The sequence below is a fragment of the Silurus aristotelis genome (genome assembly GCF_946808225.1).
Source record: "Silurus aristotelis genome assembly, chromosome: 27".
In the NCBI taxonomy this organism is placed as follows: Eukaryota; Metazoa; Chordata; class Actinopteri; order Siluriformes; family Siluridae; genus Silurus; species Silurus aristotelis.
The window spans coordinates 15,515,513-15,535,584 of NC_139600.1; the positions used below are offsets into that span (position 1 = coordinate 15,515,513).

At 37.7% G+C, this 20,072-nt stretch overlaps 1 protein-coding gene across 10 annotated transcripts; it reads right to left on the bottom strand.

Annotated features, from left to right (window-relative positions):
- Positions 1-329: 329 nt before the first annotated feature.
- On the bottom strand, positions 330-15,223 carry LOC310721338 (uncharacterized protein). 10 transcript variants are annotated; one of them, XR_014531999.1, is made up of 13 exons: positions 8,407-8,523; positions 7,492-7,545; positions 7,233-7,328; positions 7,013-7,069; positions 6,403-6,501; positions 6,118-6,225; positions 5,942-6,028; positions 4,537-5,011; positions 2,233-2,307; positions 2,083-2,149; positions 1,939-1,997; positions 1,103-1,520; positions 330-847 (listed from the first exon to the last, which is right to left on the bottom strand). XR_014531999.1 is itself a non-coding variant. In XM_083532977.1 (13 exons), exons 4-13 carry the CDS (start codon positions 7,066-7,068, stop codon positions 1,500-1,502), a joined length of 1,155 nt encoding a protein of 384 aa, XP_083389103.1. In that variant the 5' UTR covers position 7,069; positions 7,233-7,328; positions 7,492-7,545; positions 8,407-8,520; the 3' UTR covers positions 1,112-1,499. The 10 variants fall into 10 exon arrangements, 1 of the variants encoding a protein (XP_083389103.1); XR_014532000.1 differs by having other exon boundaries at positions 1,103-1,477; positions 8,407-8,520; XR_014532001.1 differs by having other exon boundaries at positions 1,103-1,477; positions 2,233-2,310; positions 8,407-8,520.
- Between the last annotated feature and the right edge of the window lie 4,849 nt (positions 15,224-20,072).

Sequence of the window (20,072 nt, forward strand, 5' to 3'; positions counted from 1 at the left end):
TTTTAGGCTTTTAGAATAACTTCTGTTTGGAATTCTGTCAGTACATTTAGCAGATTGGAGAGAAATGCGAAATCCGGTTCATCGCCGGATGTTAGGGATCAATGATACCAATTATTTTACCTTGATATATATATAGGTTTTAATTTCACCTATTTTATATATATTGTTATTAATGTGTTAATTTCGACAGCCTTAATATACATATGTATTTTTAGTAACACTTCCTTTATGATTTGCACTTTTTAAAAACTGGTTTGTCAGTTACTTTTTACTGAGGTTGTTGCGTGAAAGAAAAATATATATTTGCTTACAGCTTCTGTATACCAGAATGAATGGAACATGACATCTTTATTAAAAATACGAGAAACGTAGCAGTTTAAAAACAATTAGCAAATGTATAAGGAATGAATACAATTATTAACATACTGTAAAAGTTATATTTACCAATGTTTCATTATACAAACTTGTATATATTATAGTATTGCAGGTGCAAATGTGTATTGAATGTGCAAAACTAATTTGTGCATCCATACAAATGATGATTATTAATATACAAAAGTGACAAGTAGCTTAGTTTTTAAAACTAATCTTAAATTGCATTCTCATTCACGATCTGTCCTGGGGGCTGCTATTTAGATTTCATCATTTTAACAGCAGTCAGTTTATTTACAGAGAAATGACACCACTTCGTCTGATGCTACTTTCAAACCGCTAGCTTTGGCAATGTGCCAGGGTCAAAGGTGATCACGCTTCAGGGTCAAAGGTGATCACGCTTCACAACGGTAGACGTGTGCACTACAACATTAGTAATGCTTTCAGTTTGTTTTCCGGCTTAAACAAAAAAAATCTGTGAGAAAGTCCACGAAGCTTAACGAGTTTTTGGGCTCAATTTACAAGCACAAAAAAAAAAAAAGTTTTTTTTTTTTTTTTTTTTAGCTAAAAATGATATATTACCTATATAACCTACTGGCTTTTTTTTTTATTGAACATCACATTCATGTTATTATGGACTTACCGCACAACATCTGTCATAGAGTTGAAACCAGGTGAACACACAACACATCAAGCCGTCTCTGGAGACCATGCACACACACACACTTACATTCAGGAGCAATAAACCATTGCCCATCTACATACTGGCACACTGGATTCTTTATTATTGGTCAGTGGGAGGAAACCGGAGAACCCTGAGTAAACTCAGGTGGACACGGCGTCAGACGTCGTCTCGGACCGAGCTTTCTTGGTGCAATTTATTCCAATTGTATTTTGGCACATTTTTGTTTTGCCTCCGGAGTTTGTCGGCCATCAGGTAGGTGTTAATGCAGTCAGTGGTTATCTCAGTCTTTTACAGCTTTGTGGTTGGAATAGTTGCAATAAAAAAAAAAAAAATTGTATCCAAAAGAAAAAGAAGAAAAAGAACATTTATGAGGTCCATAAGCTGAATCAGGTGACCTTTGGAGTATAGAGAACATCAAATCTGTGAAAATTGTTGGGAACAGTCAGGCCCCAAAAGAAAAATCCTTCAATAAGAAAAAAAGAAAAATAGATTTCATGAATAAATATTAAACAAAGATTTAATTTAATTAATGAAAGAATCTGAATTTAGAAAAATCATTGTTTTTGATTGGAAAAATCCTGGATTATCGCTTGGTAATAAACGTACGGATTATTCACGCGTGCAGGTCGTAATATCACGTACATTGATAATTTAATCCAAAATAAATTGTATATACACACATATATCAACAAATGTTGTGAAAACCTGAGCATAAGATTTGTATTTGCTTCTTTCTGAACATCTCATTCCACATTTAGTTTGTGTTTGCTCTTATAATAAGCTCCACTCTTCAGGGAAGAGGTTTCACCAGATCTTTAGAGTGTGTGCGTGTGGAGATTTGTGATCGAGGGTGTTGGATGGAGGAAATGCGTTCTTCTTACCGAATCCCTGGAGATCTGCTGGTTTGGCACGGCACAATCGCGCACCTCAGAGGCCGAGTCTGAACACAAAAACAAAGTGATTCGTTGTGACCGTGTGAACAGACTCGAGCAGGAAAGTATTTACATCCAGGTGTTGCGACTCACCGTCTTCGAGTTCAGTGCGTTTGCGCTTCTCTGGACGCTGGACGCTGGAGATGCTGCTCGCTAGGACCTTGAGAAGGAAACGACAGCTGTGTGTTTATGTTTGTGAGCTCAATTACTAGGAGTTTGAAGATTTCAGCCTGGTGATCTTACCTCCAATTTCACTTCCATTTCTTTCACTTTATTTTCGAGTTGCTGCATCTGAGTGATTAAATCCTGAGGGACATACTGCTTGAGAAAATATATACAAGTTTTTTTTTTAACAAAACTCACACTTTATGCTTTAAACACATTTAAAATGTATTTATTATAATAATGATAAAAGCTGTATGTTCGGGGGCCAATGCACTGAAAAACAATCCAAAATTTATGTACAGAATTATTTAAAAAAAAAGAATATACACTATATTTCCAAAAGTATTGGGACACCTGCTCTTTCCTGCTCTATGTGGTTCTTTTCCAATCTGTTACCACAAATCCGAAAGCACTCAATTGTACAGGACGTCTTTAGATGGCGCTACAATAAAATATTGCATTCACTTGAACTTGGAAACCCAAAACCTGTTCCAGCATGGTGATGCCCCTGTGCACAAAGTGAGCTCCTTGAAGATCTGGTTTACAGATGGTAGTCGAATCGGGCTAATGTTGAGAAATGTAGCAAGTTCCATTTATAATACAATGATAATGAATATAAAATTATTGATGAGTGCAGGTGCATCATGCACTGTGAAAAATTCACTCGGACGTCATGTATGGAACATATAAAAAAAAATGTCTCACATCTGCTGCCTATGTGGTTAAACACCTTGACTATGAGGAAAAAACAGAGAGACCGCATGACGTCTGGACTCATTCTGCATAACAGGGTGCATAAAGTTCACCCATGTAATTTACTATCAGTAGTAGAATCTAGTAATAAACAATATCATTTAGCAACATGCTTCAGATAACATTGCTTCAATCCAAGCTTAATACATATTACCATGACTCAGCATTAATATAGTTTAATACTCAGCTTTGCAGAAAAACTTATAATTATGCTTTAGAGTAAAGTTTAGCAAATAATATATATATATATTCAAAGCAAAAGTAGAAACTTAAGTGAAAAATCTTGAGACGAGTAATAGTGGTCAGATAAAGAACGTAGTAGATTAGTGCTAAGATCTAACGAACAAAACACACAGGAAGTAAGATGTTTCTATGAGCGGAAGATGCAGGCAGGATGAGAGTAAGACAGGAAATGTTATATAAAGAAGTATTACGGCATAAGAAATATTTTTCGAGAGTAAGTAAAGTAAAAGACGAGAGCAACGGAAAAAAAAAAAATCGGAAAAGCGTTCGGAGAAATTGCTGGTGTGTGAAATTTTAAGCCCTGGTTTCTACACGTTTCTATACAAAGTGCACACAAAACAAAACAAAGGATGATTTGCAGACAGAGGGGGTTAGGGAGGGGGGGAGGTGCGAATATTGCGGTGGATAATCTGTTGCATTATGTGCAAAAGTGCACGATCAGGGGATTTTAAATGTTTTTAATTCGAATCGTATGGAGGTGAACGAGGTGGTGGATTTTTACTAAGAAGTACTAATAGACTTACCAGAAAACACGTAAGCAAAAGGTTGGATATGCAAAGCCTCGTAAAATGATTGGTTTATGTAAACGGTTAGGGAGGAGAAATTAGAGAAGATTTGTAAATATTACTATTAAGGGTTGTTTGTATTAATTTCGCACTCGCATCTGAAAGCTGACGGGTTCCATTGCTGTCAGGATGGTTTTCTCTGTAAATAAACTGACTGCTGTTAAAATGATGAAATCTAAATAGCAGCCCCCAGGACAGATCGTGAATGAGAATGCAATTTAAGATTAGTTTTAAAAACTAAGCTACTTGTCACTTTTGTATATTAATAATCATCATTTGTATGGACGGCAATAAATCTGACTTGCTCCTTCTTATGCGTGACTAAAATACATTTCATTTGGTTTCTTCATGTATTATTTGAAGTTGTGAATCTTATTGGTAATTTATTAGTGAACAGCTAAAACTAATTTGAGTATTGAGCCACTCAATAGTTACGTCTGCTCAGACATAGGGCCTGTTCGGGGTCACGTGCAAAATGGTCAGAGTATTCAAAATGATTTTTAAAACTTGTATCTGGGATGGTCTGGGGTAGACATGTGCCAAATTTAGTGATGATTGGACAAAATCTGAACAAAAAAAAAAAAAAAACAACGACTGCCACTTAACATTTGACCAAATGGTGGCGCTAGAGCATTGGAAGCAGTTGGTCTATGTTTGGTCCGAACATTTCCTAAGACTGTCCCCAATCAGAGTTCCAAATTTCATACATTTTGGTCACACCGTTCTAGATACTTTAGTCAGAAGAAGAAGAAAAAGTATACCGTACCTTTGGTGCTTGGCCCCCTTATTAATAATAATAATAATAATAATAATAACCCACCTCAGCTGAAGCATTAGATGCGACTCCCTGCTCCAGACCATTAGTTGGCTCTTTAAGGGTATGTTTACGCAGATCTTCTACAGTATAGTGCTCCCTCACATGGGTTTCACAGTATGACTTCAAGCAGGTCTGACACGACTTCACCGCTCGTCTCTTTCTCCCAATGCAGACATCACAGGCCATGTCTCCCGGTCCGGCGTAGCTTCGAGAATGAGGATGAGAACTGGAGCAGGTCTGTTGCTGCGTCTGCACCACGTTATCCAAAGTGATGTTGAGTTTCAGTGAAGGACGGGTTGGGAATCTTTTCCTACACCGAGGGCATAGGTAGCCTCCTGCATGACTCTTCTTCCAGTAGTATTTGATGCAGTTTTTGCAGAAACTGTGTCCACAGGGGATGGACACGGGCCCTGTTAGCGTATCTTTGCAGCAGGAACAACACAAGTGTTCCCTCATCAGTGTACTGGTGCAGCAGGCTCTGTGCCGAATATAAATCCAACAATTAGTTCATGGCTACTTTAACTTTTACGTGGAATTAACGGGGATTATAGGGGGAAACTTTAAAAGGGTGGTCTACTAATATCTCATATCTAAGATAAGAACACAGTATTGTAATATCTACAGTATTTTGAAATCAACTCGTACTAATGGGTACCGTTTGAGAAGAGTCGATTCACTGTGTTTTATTGTCTACACACCTTGTTCCGTCCCACTCTCTTTGAACCACTGACTGGTCAGAATTAACAGACATTGGACGTGGAGACAACGAGTCCACCATGCTGGGAGACGATATTCCCTTCACCCTAAGATGTATAAAATAGTTAAAAAAAATACATAGGAAGTGATAGAAATGAGGAAAGTCTGAAAGATTCGAGTCGTGAATATTTCATATTAATATATAAACCAATAAACAGCACACGATTGTACTTTCTTATTGTTTCATTTGTTTCTCAGTTGGGACATTAAACATGCACTAAACCAGAGGTGCCCAAACTTCTTCCTATAAAAACTCTGAAGTAAATATTGCATTACACCTAACTGTATAATATTCAAATTAAAGCCATGGTTTCCCTTATTTGTGAGTTCATAATCAAAATAAACAAATAGGAAAAATCAAGACATGGGATTGCGTTCGTTTGCTTTAAGTTTCACCAAACTCAAAGTCTGCTTTCAGACGGAGGTACCGCCAACATGTTAAAAGATTTGTGAACAGGCCAAATAGTTTGGGAATCTCTGCTCTAAAGCATAGAACAAAGAACATCCCAAGTCAGTGGACACAAAATGTTATAAAAAAAAATGTAATAAAATGCTGATTCAGAGTAAATGTAATAGACAATTTCAGTCTCGTGATGAATGTTAGTAAAATCAAAACGAGCTGAAAAAGTCTGGAGTCCCAATTGCTACACACCTGCGGTTAAAACTAGCAGGTGGATCCATCGACTGATCAGACTGAAGAGATGCCAGAGTTGGAGCTGGAGATAGTGCTTCATTGAATCTGTGTAAAATCAACATTTAAAATAAAAGATCATATAACAATAAAATTTCACTAAATAGTTAAATCTAAGTTGAAGCAGGTGCACGTACCCCATCACATCAGACTTCTGACGGAATTTTAGTGGAGGGTCCATTGACTGGTTACTTTTCATTGAGATGTACGATGCTGCGGGTGAATTCGGTTTGGTCCACTGTACACTAATTTAAACACAATCACAAATGAGGATCATCATCTGATAATGAAATGTCATTTTAATATATGAATCATTTTTAAAAAGAGAAATTGTCTTCTGATCTGTGTTTACAGCTAGTGTTGAAACAGGGCTTTAATACAGCAGACAGAATTTATTTTCACATTCTTTTATCCAGACTTACGCAGAAATCTCTTGATCCTTGTTGAGAAGAACTGGACATATCTGGTCGTTTCCCTGATTACTGCACAGTGAAGCTGGGAAAATCCCATCCTGCACCAGGCTATATGAAGAACATGAATTCGACTCTTAAACAGCTAGTTCCTGTCCGATTCATCACCGTTATATTAGTATTAATGGCCAGCCTTATAAACAACCGTAACCATAGTAACATCCAGTTCAAGTTCCTTCTAGAGTGAGACGGCAATTGTACCTTCACTAAGGAACACGTTCAGATGAGAAACGGACTGAAAAAGAGCACCAGGAATCAACTCCAACAGCTTCATTATTAATAGATTAATATAGATCAAATTAATATATTTCTAAAAAATAAAAAAAAACTCATGTAAATAAATATAATCCGACTTTATCTCTGTGTCTGAATTTGGGAGCATCGGAATTCTATCTTAAATGAACTGCATGCAAAATAAAAGAAAACATCTGCAAACATCACTGACAGCTTTAACTCCTCAACACTGGGAAGTGACCATGGGATAAAATCCAGGTCCATTTTAATGCTCACTGCTTCACACCTGCTGTAGCTCTGGATTATCACTATACCATAACCAACTCACCTCAGGTCCTCCATTTCATCACTGCTATCGCTGGGTGCTGTGTTCGAATCCGACATCCTGAAAACCCCCAGAGAAATCATCTGTTATTTAGAAATGCACTGAAACGAGCACTGATTTTAGTGGAACACCACTGTGCTGCTGCATATGTGAAGAAATTGTACATGGCCAAAAACAGAATGGCAAACCCAATCCTCCCCCCTTCTTCAGTGAATAAACCCACCTCAAACTTCTTCCTCGGGGGGTTTCAGGAAGTTTTTTTTCCTTTCCTCAATGTCTCCTGCGGTCGCTCGTTAAGGATGTCTGGATTTCTTCAAACCTGCATTGTTACAGAGTCGATTGTTTCAGAAGTGGAAAGTGCAGAAACCTGTAGAAATCCTGACCTGAGGCTACAAACCCCCAGCAGGAACAGCGATGGAAAAGAAACGATTACATGAAAACACTCTACAGTAATAAAAAAGCATAAACACATGAACATCAACATCCATGCTGGGGTTTTTATTTTGGCTGTGAATTTTTTGCATATCCAAAATTATCTTATATATATACACAAATATTTCTCTCTCTTCACTTATAATTATAATTATTAGTAAATGCGCTTTACTTTTATTATTTAGAAAGTGACCAATGGTTTGTGAGCAATTTTTAATATGTACAGGTAGTGGTCGACTTACGCCAACGATTGGTTCCGACAGATCGGTCGTAACACGATTTGGTCGTAAGTAGAGTAGGCATCGCCATGCTGGAACAGGTTTTGGTTTCCAACTTCAAGCAAAATTTCATTATAGCGCCATGTAAAGTTTGAGTGCCTCCACATTTGTGGTAACAGTTTGGAAAAGAACCACATAGAGCAGGAAAGAGCAGGTGACCCAATACTTTTTATTTATAACTATCCATCCATAGCTTTATATTTTGGGTTGCCAAGTCACCGACAAATGATTCAATTAACGATTTTTTTCCCGAGGAAAAAAGTAGTAGCTGCTAATTAGTTAATACATTATCCAGCTACAAATCTAATGAAATAGTTAAACTTTTATAAAATATTTGTTCGAGTGAAGATAAAAAAAAAAAAAGTTGTTATGTTGTTATGTTAATGGGATTTCTGACTACCAGGCAACCTGTTCTCTAGGAAAAAAACGGTTTTAATTCTGAATCAATGTAACAGCAATGCACATAGAAGAAAACAAAACAATTATGATGATGTTTTTCCATAATGTCATTAAAAAAACAAAACAAATAACGACCAGAAAAAGACATGCCGCTGTTTATAAGGATATAAAACGGAGTCCATCTTTGTTGTTATTGAGGTATGATATTAATACTAATTAATATCCACTTACATCTAATTAAAGTCATTATATAAAATATATACAGCTGAAATAAAGTTAGATAATTACCGATAAACGAGTTGGAAGCTTTTTATTTCCCTCCACTTGAATACTGAAGAAAATGGAGAAGAGACTCTCTGTACTGAAGAAACTTTCTCTTCCGCTTCATGGTTTAATCCCAAATAAACACCTGCTTCCTGCACATGCGCACTCTTTAGGGTGTAAAATCATGACTTCTACACTCTAACTAGTGCACTAGAAATGATCATGAACGCTTTACACTTTCATTGGCTGTTGTTTTTTTTATGAGACACTGATGAGATTTCAACTATTTATGAATAAGATTTTATGAGCTCTCTGTGAAATTGTTCCATAATTTACATGATGTTTTGATCTGTATTAGCAGATGTAGAGAGAGAGAGAGAGAGAGAGAGAGAGAGAGAGAGAGAGAGACACACAAACAAACAGAAAGAGAAAAGAGAGAGAGAGAGAGAGAGAGAGAGAGAGAGAGACACAAACAAAAAGAGAAAAGAGAGAGAGAGAGAGAGAGAGAGAGAGAGAGAGAGACACACAAACAAACAGAAAGAGAAAAGAGAGAGAGAGAGAGAGAGAGAGAGAGAGAGAGAGAGAGAGAGAGAGAGAGAGAGACACAAACAAACAGAAAGAGAAAAGAGAGAGAGAGAGAGAGAGAGAGAGAGAGAGACACAAACAAACAGAAAGAGAAAAGAGAGAGAGAGAGAGAGAGAGAGAGAGAGAGAGAGAGAGACACACACAAACAAACAGAAAGAGAAAAGAGAGAGAGAGAGAGAGAGAGAGAGAGAGAGAGAGAGAGACACAAACAAACAGAAAGAGAAAAGAGAGAGAGAGAGAGAGAGAGAGAGAGAGAGAGAGAGAGAGAGAGAGAGACACACAAACAAACAGAAAGAGAAGAGAGAGAGAGAGATTGAGAGACAAACAAACAGAAACAGAAAGAGAAAAGAGAGAGAAAGAGAGAGAGAGAGAGAGAGAGAGAAAGAGAGAGAGAGAGAGAGAGAGAGAGAGAGAGAGAGAGAGAGAGAGAGAGAGAGAGAGAGACAAACAAACAGAAACAGAAAGAGAAAAAAGACAAAGAGAAAAGAGAGAGACACACAAACAGAAAGAGAAAGGAGAGAGAGAGAGAGAGAGAGAGAGAGAGAGAGAGAGAGAGAGAGAAACAAGAAGAGAGAGAGAGAGGGAGGGAGAGAGAGAGAGAGAGAGAGAGAGTTACCTTTATTCTCCCTCTTGCATGTGAGTATCACACTGTGGTACTAAGTGCTTTATTTATGCTCCTTTTCCTCTCACAAACTTTTGCAATATCTCTATCAGGTACAGTATAAACATTCTGTCTGCAAATATTAGATTTATTCCTGATTATCTGATAAAAAACAGCAAGATTTCTAGTTAAATTGGGGTAAAAGAAAATGCTCCTCAGAACCTGCTCCTGGTCCAGTAAAGAAGTTGGTATGGTGAACATGGGGCAGCAGGATTCTCCCCCCAGTGGGCCTCAAGTTACACCAATTCTATCTACTGGATAGTGATATACTGTATATTTGGCCACTTAGAAGAGGTTATTAATATTTTGGCTTTAAAATCTACAAATTGAACTAAATGATGAAAGCAATAAAACATTAAACAACATGCGTGTAGACGAACACCTTCACAATTCCACACAAACACAACACTTAACGTAACAATATGTTAACAATTACCTAATGAAAATATGCTTTGTATAAATCCGATCATATCAGATATCATTCATGGGGGAGTAGTGGCTCCAGCGGCTAGGGCGCTGGGTTGCCGATCAGAAGGTCTGGGGTTCGAGCCCTGGTATCGCCAAGCTGCCACTCTTGGGCCCTTGAGCAAGGCCCTTAACCCTGTATGCTCCGGGGGTCCCTTACGAGGGAAATATCAAGGTCCGTGACGTCGGAGTGACGTGGGGCCACCTTCCCGTGGGCTCACCACCTGCAGGAGGGACCGTAAGGGACGGTGCTGTGAGGATTGGGCAGCAGTCGAAGGCGGGGGTCTGCTTAGACGACCCGAATTACGGATAAGTGGGAGAAAATGAATGAATGAATGAATGAATCATTTATGCGAGTGTAAATATGAAGGCAGGAATAACTGTGTTAAGTAGGAATGAACACAAAATACATACACGATGTTTTTATGAGTAATTTATTTAATAGATGAATACAGGCTCATGCGATACATCATTTCTTTAATGTTTAATTTTTAACTGAAATCAAATGTACTTAAGACATTAATGTTAGTACAGTTTAATGATTATTAAGTTTAAATGCTTGTCAACAAACGAACCTTTTGTTCAGGCTGATATTAAACATGTGGAACGTTACAATCTAAATACCAAAACATAGTTTCAACAGTAAACAGAGAAAATGATTACAATATACGAGACTCCAAACTGTGTATAACACGTCAGCATAATCGACTCTTATACAAGTTCATTACATCTATTAAAATTGGCGAAGCACCGGCAGCACGAAGCTATGACACACTGCATACAGATGTGCACAGGTCTTTCATGTGAATGCAACATCAGGAATGATTTGCTATGATGAGCTGAGGCTAGTCACTTCACTTCAATATCACTGTTAGTCAGCCTTTTTCTAGCAGAGTCTCACATCTTAGAAATATTGAATAACTGGGAACAATTGAAAGAAAATACCTGAGCGTGATTGCATTAATCTGAACACCTCTCCTGAACTTGTACCTTGTGGAAGCACCTTATGCCTTTATTATGGCATCAATTCTTTGTGAATAAGCCTCTTTTAACTACACACATTTAGACTTTAGAATTTTATCCTACTCTTCTTTGCAAAAAATGTAAAGCTCCTTCAAAGTGAAATGGGATCTCCTGTATATGGCTCTTTTTGATGTTATTCCATAAGTGTTTGCTGGGATTGAGTTCTGAGCACTGGCTGGGCCAAAAAACAACTTTTTCTAAAGCTATGTTGATTTTGATGTGTTCTTCGGGTCATTCTAATGTGGAAATGTGAAATGCTTCTGGATCAGCTGAAAAGCTGCAGCCCCAAAATCACATTACTACCCCACCATACTTCATGTTGGTATGGTGTTCCTTGGATGATGCTCTGTATTGGCATTGCGGCAAACATACCTTTTAGAATTATAGCTAAAAAGTTCAACCTTTGTCTTGTCAGAACTTAACATGTGTTGCGTTGACTAAATGAATCTTTTTGCATAAATTAGACAAGCTTGTATATTGTTCTTCACAAGAATACCCCACAGCCCAGACAACAGATGGTAGTCACCTTCAACGAGTGACCAGTATCTGCTAGAAATTGCTGTAAATCCTTTGTGGTCCATGGCTCTTAGTAGAATGCAAAGGGTGTGCAGACTTATGCAATCAGGGTGTTATTTTTTAAAAATGTGTCCAATTATTAAATATTTCTTGTTTTCTCTGGATAATTGTTTAGTAGAAGTGATCTCTATATTTCACCTTGAACTGCTCAATAGTTGCTTTTAAATAACCTTAGCTGTAACTTTGTTTATTGGCAGAATGAACTCATCCAGACCTCCGTCATCCTGCTGGCAGATGTTCTGTTTCAGATCTTTTCTTGCATCCACTAGTACATGGTGACTGAAGGCTTCTACAGTGTAGTGATACCTCACATGGGTTTCACAGTAAGATGCACCGCAGGTCAGGCATGACTTTGCAGCTCTGATCTTTTTCCCAGTGCAGATATCACAGACTACATCTCCAGGCCCTGCATAGCTATGAGCAGGAAGTGCATGACTGAAGTCCATCTGCTTCAGCAATCGATCCAGCGTTTTGTTTAGGGGTAAATCAGGGAATATTTCAAACCTCTTCCAGCAGTTAGGGCAGGAGCAATCTTTACTTAAGTGTTTCTGGGTACAGGTTTTGCATAAAGTGTCTTGACGGGGGATGGACACAGGATCCTTCATGACATTAGTGTGAACACTTTAAACATTCCTCAACCATGAGAGCGTTGAGCGAATTTCTGTGTTTAAATGAAACAATCAGAAGCCACAGCTTAGATCTCAGTGAAATTCACAGCTAAATACAACAACATTTAGAAAATACCGTTACTTGCAGTGGGACAATGCTTTATATCAAAAACACATACTCAATCTACTTCCATAAGACAGGGTTTAAAAATGGCATCATTTAAAAAGGTGGCAAATTCAAGGGCAAATGAGGGGAAAAAAGATTGAAAATAAATAAAATTTAAAAGGTGTACTTTGCCTGACACGGCCAATAATACAATATACCACAGTTTAAATGGCACAATGTGAGTATTCATGCTCGCTATCGTACTGATTGCACACACCTAAAAACGAACTACACCCCGCACGTTTTGTGTGATTTTGTGAGCGATCTTTGCGTTTGTAATGTTGGAGAATGTAATAAAGGTTTGTATTGAGAATCGACACAAAAAAAAAAAAAAAAAAACTCCAAAAACACGTGCATGCGCATTTTCATTTATTAACGCACATCGTGCACATAAAGAAATTTCAAGCACGTTAATATATTGCCGCCATCATCGATCGCCATCCTCGATCATCGGTTATCTCGATGCTTTTTTGGCGTCCCCTAGGCCCTCGACATAACCGGGTTCCACTGTATATGATTACGCATATTTAATAGTCTGGAAAAAACTGAATTTTGCTTCTACCTACATTCTGGCAAAATTATCAAACGGCAAAAACGGTGAGAAAGTTTCAGCCTATTTAACTTTTTTCCCCTAAATGAATCTTTTAACAAGCTGGGATTTGTCAGAGCATTTCAGCCTCTTATCTACTCCAGAGGCACTGCATCATGTTTGATTTGTACTCTGAACTTTTAAACAAGTTGGGATTTGTGAGAACTTTAAAAGCATTTCTGTGCATATTGTACTGTGTGTAGTTGCACATGTAACTTAATATATACACAAAAATCTCTTTCCACTCATCTCTCATGACAAATGTGATATTCAATTTTTTTACTTTTTATTTTATAATAAACGTGTGTAAACTAGCACAGTTATATTATAGATATATTTGTAGAAATATATTTAAAAAATACACACCTTTTAAATTTAATGGGTGGATCCATTGACTGGACAGATGCGCAAGATACATTTGATGGAGGATCAAATTCAGTGCTGCATAAATAAATAAAAATCTTTAAAATAACATTTACACAAAACACACACACAATACAGATCACAGATTTGATGGATTTTGGTTGGAGCTGATTGTTGCTTTTTAAATCTCAACATTCCCACAAAACAAAATGCAATTTGTTGTGTTTAAGAGTTGTGTTGTGTTACTGCTATTTCCAGGCAGGAAGTTGCTGCTGTAGTAACGCTGGACTCAAGAAACTGACATGCAGGTGAACCATAATGTGAAAAATAAAAAGATTAATCCCTTTCTGATTAATATCTCCAGATGAATATCTCCAGATGAATATCTCCAGATAGATACTAAACAATTCTAGAGTTATAATTCTATTTATAAACTGGGTGACCATGCTCATCTGATCCCCAAGCTGGGATACGAGAAAAAAAGAATTTCACTTGTACTGCAATGAAATGTGAAAAATAAAAAAAGTTTCTGGTGAAACAAATAAAATACAAACAAATGCATTAAATAAACGTGTCTGTGCAAAACAAATGACGGATTATAAGGAACGCTGGCTGTACACATCCCTGTGAATGAACTGATTCATGCGTGTATTAATATGAATTTTTAATTTGCTAAATACATTTAACAATCAGAACTGAATTACAATGTGGTCAAAAAACCAAAAAAACCAACGCAACAACAATGAACTCACCTCGATATCACACTTTTATCACTCAAAAATGTAAACTTTAAAAGCATTTCTGTGCATATTGTACTGTGTGTAGTTGCACATGTAACTTAATATATACACAAAAATCTCTTTCCACTCATCTCTCATGACAAATGTGATATTCAATATATATTTTTACCTTTTATTTTATAATAAACGTGTGTAAACTAGCACAGTTATATTATAGATATATTTATAGTAATATAAAAAAAATACACACCGTTTAAATGTAATGGGTCGATCCATTGACTCGTTGGATATTTGACGTAGGCTTGATAGAAGATCATATTCAGTGGTGCATAAATAAAAAAAAATCTTCTAAATAACAACATTTACACAAAATACACACACAATACCGATCACAGACTTGATGGATTTTGGGTGGAGCTGATTGGTGCTTTTCAAATCTTAATGGCCAGCCTTATAAACAACCGTAACCATAGTAACATCCAGTTCAAGTTCCTTCTAGAGTGAGACAGCAATTGTACCTTCACTAAGGAACACGTTCAGATGAGAAACGGACTGAAAAACACCAGGATTCAACTCCAGCAACTTCATTATTAATAGATTAATATATATCTAATTCATATATTTAAAAAAAAAAAACTCATGTAAAAAAAATATAACTAAATTTAAATAAATGTAAATAAATATAAATATAAGAAAAAAAAAAAATATTCTATTTTGATCCATTCAGTCAGTTTTTGATCTGCAAACATCACTGACAGCTTTAACTCCTCAACACTGGGAAGTGACCATGGGATAAAATCCAGGTCCATTTTAATGCTCACTGCTTCACACCTGCTGTAGCTCTGGATTATCACTATACCATAACCAACTCACCTCAGGTCCTCCGTTTCATCACTGCTATCGCTGGGTGCTGTGTTCGAATCCGACATCCTGAAAACCCCCAGAGAAATCATCTGTTATTTAGAAATGCACTGAAACGAGCACTGATTTTAGTGGAACACCACTGTGCTGCTGCATATGTGAAGAAATTGTACATGGCCAAAAAATGGCAGCATGATTCTCCCCCCAGTGGGCCTCAAATTTCCAGACTTCCAACTGCAAGATCTCACTGCCTTAATATATCCCTGCATCCATGTAGTGGACGGACCGGACGGGACGGGACGGACGGACGGACGGACGGACAGACAGACAGACAGATAGATACCTGCAGATGATTGTTGCTGGTGGATCCACAGGCTGCTCAGACTTTACAGATGTCAGTCTTGTTCCTGTACAGTACCTGTGGCTTTATTTTTTCTGTTTAAAATCTAAATTATTAAATGGCACAACCTTAATTAAATACTCCACACAAATCAATAAAGCATTTCAAGATCTTACTGCTCTATAACTCCATGTTGAACGTTTTTAAAATAAATAATAGAAAATAATAGAAATCCTCGACTAAAACCGAACATTAATGTAAATATAAACAATGTGCATTTAAAAACATAAACCAAAAACAACGGTACAAACAATATATCGACACTAATATATTATATAATACCATATTGAAATTTTTTTCCCAAATAAATATGACGCAGTTTATGAAGCCTAGTTAATGGCCTCCTATTTGGTTTGTTTTCTTTTTTTTTACTGTATAATATTAATATAATGAGTCATTTTAATAAATATAAACCACTAATATAAGTTATATAACGATATATAAGCGTTTTTAAAACTTTTCTTACCTCCGCAGAAAGGTCTATAAAACGACTTCTAGAAAGAGAAAGTAAGATAAAGAGACATGGTGGTGGAGTGAGGAAGTGCAGGAGAGCAGAGAAAGGAAGAGGTTGGAGGAACAGAAGTGGGATCGGCATGGTGATGAGAAGAGTAGGCAGGAGTACAAGGAGATCCAGCAGCAGGTGAAGAGGGATGTGGCGAAAGCGGAGGAAAAGGCATATGAGGAGCTGTAGGAGAAGTTGGACACTGAGGAAGGAGAACAGAATTTGTAGCGATTGTCCAGGCAGAGGAACCGAGCTGGGAAGGATGTGCTGCAAGTTAGAGCAATAAAGGGTGTAGATGGAAATGTGTTGACTAGTGGGGAAAGTGTGTTGAGAAGATGGAGGAAGTACTTTGAGCAGCTGATGAATGGGGAAAATGAGACAGAGAGAGGGAGAGAAGGTCGGATGATGTGGAGTTGATAGGATTAGTAAGGAGGAAGGTAGAGCAATTAAGAAGATGAAGAGTGGAAAGTCGGTAGGACCAGATGACATATATTGGTACAAATATTACATCCATGACCCTCATCCCTGTATATATATGAACCTCATACCATATTTATCTACTGTTATTTATTGTAAATAGGAACTTATGCACTTCTGGTTAGAAAAATGTACATTGGTGTAGCATTGCTTTAGTTATTTTGTGGAAAAAGTGTTCTGGTAGCATGGTATAGACAGGAGAAAAACTCCTTCAACTGTTGAGCAGTGAGGATCACATTATTTCAGAATTGTTCAATTGTTTATAAATTGTTCTCTAATTTTGATCTCCAGTGTACAATTCTGTCGAATTTCCCATTGCGTTTATCAGTGGACTTTCATGTGGACCAACATTACAATTTCCATTCCAGAAGATATGGAACGAATGGGGTTTGTCTCCGGTGCGACTTTTGTACACGAGTGCACCATATGATGAGCAGAGAGATCTGGTAATTAGGATGGGAGACAGGCTTGGTATGGATATGTGCCATATTGAATTATTTTGGAATTAGTATGATGATAGCGATGATGTCACAGTTTCTGATGCTTACATGCATGTTTGTTGTGTTATTTTGCAGCAAATAAAAGTTTGACCTTTGCGGCACATATCTGCTTTGTCGTGGCAAAAGTGGAGCTCGGGATCTTCTACCAGTTTAATCTAATGGGATGTGACAGGTATATGTTCAGTGGAAAAATATTAGGGGTGTAACATGGAAAATTTAGGAATGTAATCCTTTTTACGTGCGGAATACAGTTACAGTCTGAGTTCCCTGAGAACTGTATTAAGTTTGTTTAGTCTCCACCTGGCACTTTAAGCATTTATTTCTTAGGATTTTTAAACTCGAAAACATACACAAGGGGTATAAAACGAAACTAGAGTTAGCGCAGTGTCACTGTGGATACTCACTCCCTACCGGAAACAAAATTTGTTTTGCTAAATTGCTAAAATGCTAGAGAATCAATAGCACTAGCCGCTAACCAGGAAGTTGCTAGTGGCTAACACTAGCACTATGGATTCAAGATTTATTTATTTTTATATTTGTCACAAACACGGTCATATCCAGGTTACATCTTGCAGTGAAATGAAAAGAAATGAAAAAAAATTTAAATAAAAAATATCCCGAATCCATAGCGCTAGCGGTGTAAATCTTCTTCTTTCGGCTGCTCCCATTAGGGGGCGCCACAGCGGATCATCCGTCTCCATACCCTCCTGTCCTCTACATCTGCCTCTTTCACACCAACTACCTGCATGTCTTCCCTCACCACATCCATAAACCTCCTCCTTGGTCTTTCTCTTTTCCTTCTTCCTGGTGGCTCCATCCTCAGCATTCTCCTACTGATATACCCCATGTCCCTCCTCTGCACATGTCCAAACCATCTCAATCTCACCTCCCTCACCTTGTCTCCAAAACGTCCTACATGCGCTGTCCCTCTAACAAACCCATTTCTAATCCTGTCCATTGTCGTCACTCCCAACGAACATCTCAACATCTTCAGCTCTGCCACCTCCAGCTCCACCTCCTGTCTTTTATTTAATGCCACTGTCTCTAAACCATACAACATCTCAGGTCTCACCAAAGTCCTATAAACTTTCCCTTTCACTCTCACAGATACTCTTCTATCACAAATCACTCCTGCTATCACTCTTCTCCACCCACTCCACCCTGCCTGCACTCTTTTCTTCACTTCTCTAACACACTCTCCATTACTTTGCACTGTTGACCCCAGGTACCTGAACTCCTCCACCTTCTCCACCTCTTCTCCCTTTAACCGCTCCCCTCCACTGCCCTCCCTCTCATTCACACACATGTACTCTGTCTTACTCCTACTGACTCACCTTCTCTCCAGAGTGTACCTCCACCTCTCCAGGCTCTTCTCCACCTGCTCACTACTCTCACCACAAATCACAATATCATCCGCAAACACTAATCCCCACAGCCATGACCCAAAATCTATTGGAAAGCCACCCGGAAGAGTGAAATTTAATAGCAGTAAAAAGGAAATAAATCTGGGATGAGATGTTCACCAAACACACACGAGTGTAATAGACAGGGGTGCGCATTATTTACAGAGGGAATCATTTGCTAATATTGTGCATACGTTGGCATTACTCTGACTCAAGAGTCTTTCTGCCTGTATTATTATTATTATTATTATTATTATTATTATTATTATTATTATTATTATTATTATTATATGAAATACTGTTAGAATTTGTAGTGTTTATTTAAATAATTTCCTCATATATAAATAAATAAAAATGCTGAATCAAATAAAACAGTAAATCTATAGAAATATTAAAAAGGTAGAACTCGCATGGCTCTTTTGATTAGTAGAATAATTAAATAAATTCTCAATTCATTTTGTAAATATATTTAATACATGTTCATGCATATAAATAAAACATTTTAACATATTTAAAAAGAGTTTATTTGAAAAAATTTATTATACAGAAAAATGTTCCATTAATGCAATAGTGAGTGGAATTTTTTAAAAGGTCAAAAATAATAATACAACATTAAAATAAACTTATTTTTTTATTTTTCCAGGTTTAGTGAAAACAATTACTCAAACAATAATACAGAATGCGAAAAACTTTTTTCAAGCCTTGCATTTCTGATTTAGTTGCTAAAACTCTCCCAAAATATCCATTTTATTTGAAATTTAATTCAATTAAAATATTCCAAAACATTCACTTGTTGAAATGCTTGAATGTAGGTGTAGTGTCCCTTCGAGCCCAACAGATGTCGCCACTTACACATTAAAAGAAAAGCCGAACAGCCTATAAAAGTTGGCCGAAAATGAAACTGACAGAAATTATTATTATTATTAGTGTTATTATTCATTCATTCATTCATCTTCTCCCGCTTATCTGTAATTCGGGTCACGGGGGCAGCAGTCTAAGCAGATTCCCCAGACACTTCTCCGTGTCCAGGGATCAGGCTGTCAAGGCCCCCGCCTTCGACTGCTGCCCAATCCTCTCAGCACCGGTCCCTTACGGTCCCTCCTGCAGGTGGTGAGCCCACGGGAAGGCGGCCCCACGTCGCTTCGACGTCACGGTCCTTGGTTTTTTTTTCTCGTAAGGGTCCCCTGGAGTATAGAGGGTTAAGGGCCTTGCTCAAGGGCCCAAGAGTGGCAGCTTGGCGATCCTGGGGCTTGAACCCCCGACCTTCCGATCGGTAACCCAGCACCTTAACCGCTGGAGCCACCACTCCCCAATAATAACAATACCAACAATAATAAAAAGATGGACTGTTTTAGACGGTCAGTTAGAAGCCTTTGAGGATGTGGTAGCTTTTACAAAGCCCGTCAAGCCGTCCATTTCACCCCAGGACCTTCAGTGGTGTCCTGCCTGAACCAACCCTCATCTTATTACCATCATTATGATGCCACGGCTTTAGACATCAGTATAATAGAGAAGTGCAGTAGAACAGAGCGCTGCATCACACACAGGATCTCATACAGTGAGAATGAAGTCATTACTAAAGCAAGAAACCCAATAAACACAATTAAACACGTCTCCTTTCACTGGAGCCACAACTGCACCTCCACATACATCATCTCCAGCAGAAGCATCAATATTCACCTCAGAACATCACCCTCGGTTTTTTCTTTTACATTTTTTCATAGAAATTCTGTTTTCTTGGGAATTTGAAATGAAGGCAAATTGTGTGTTT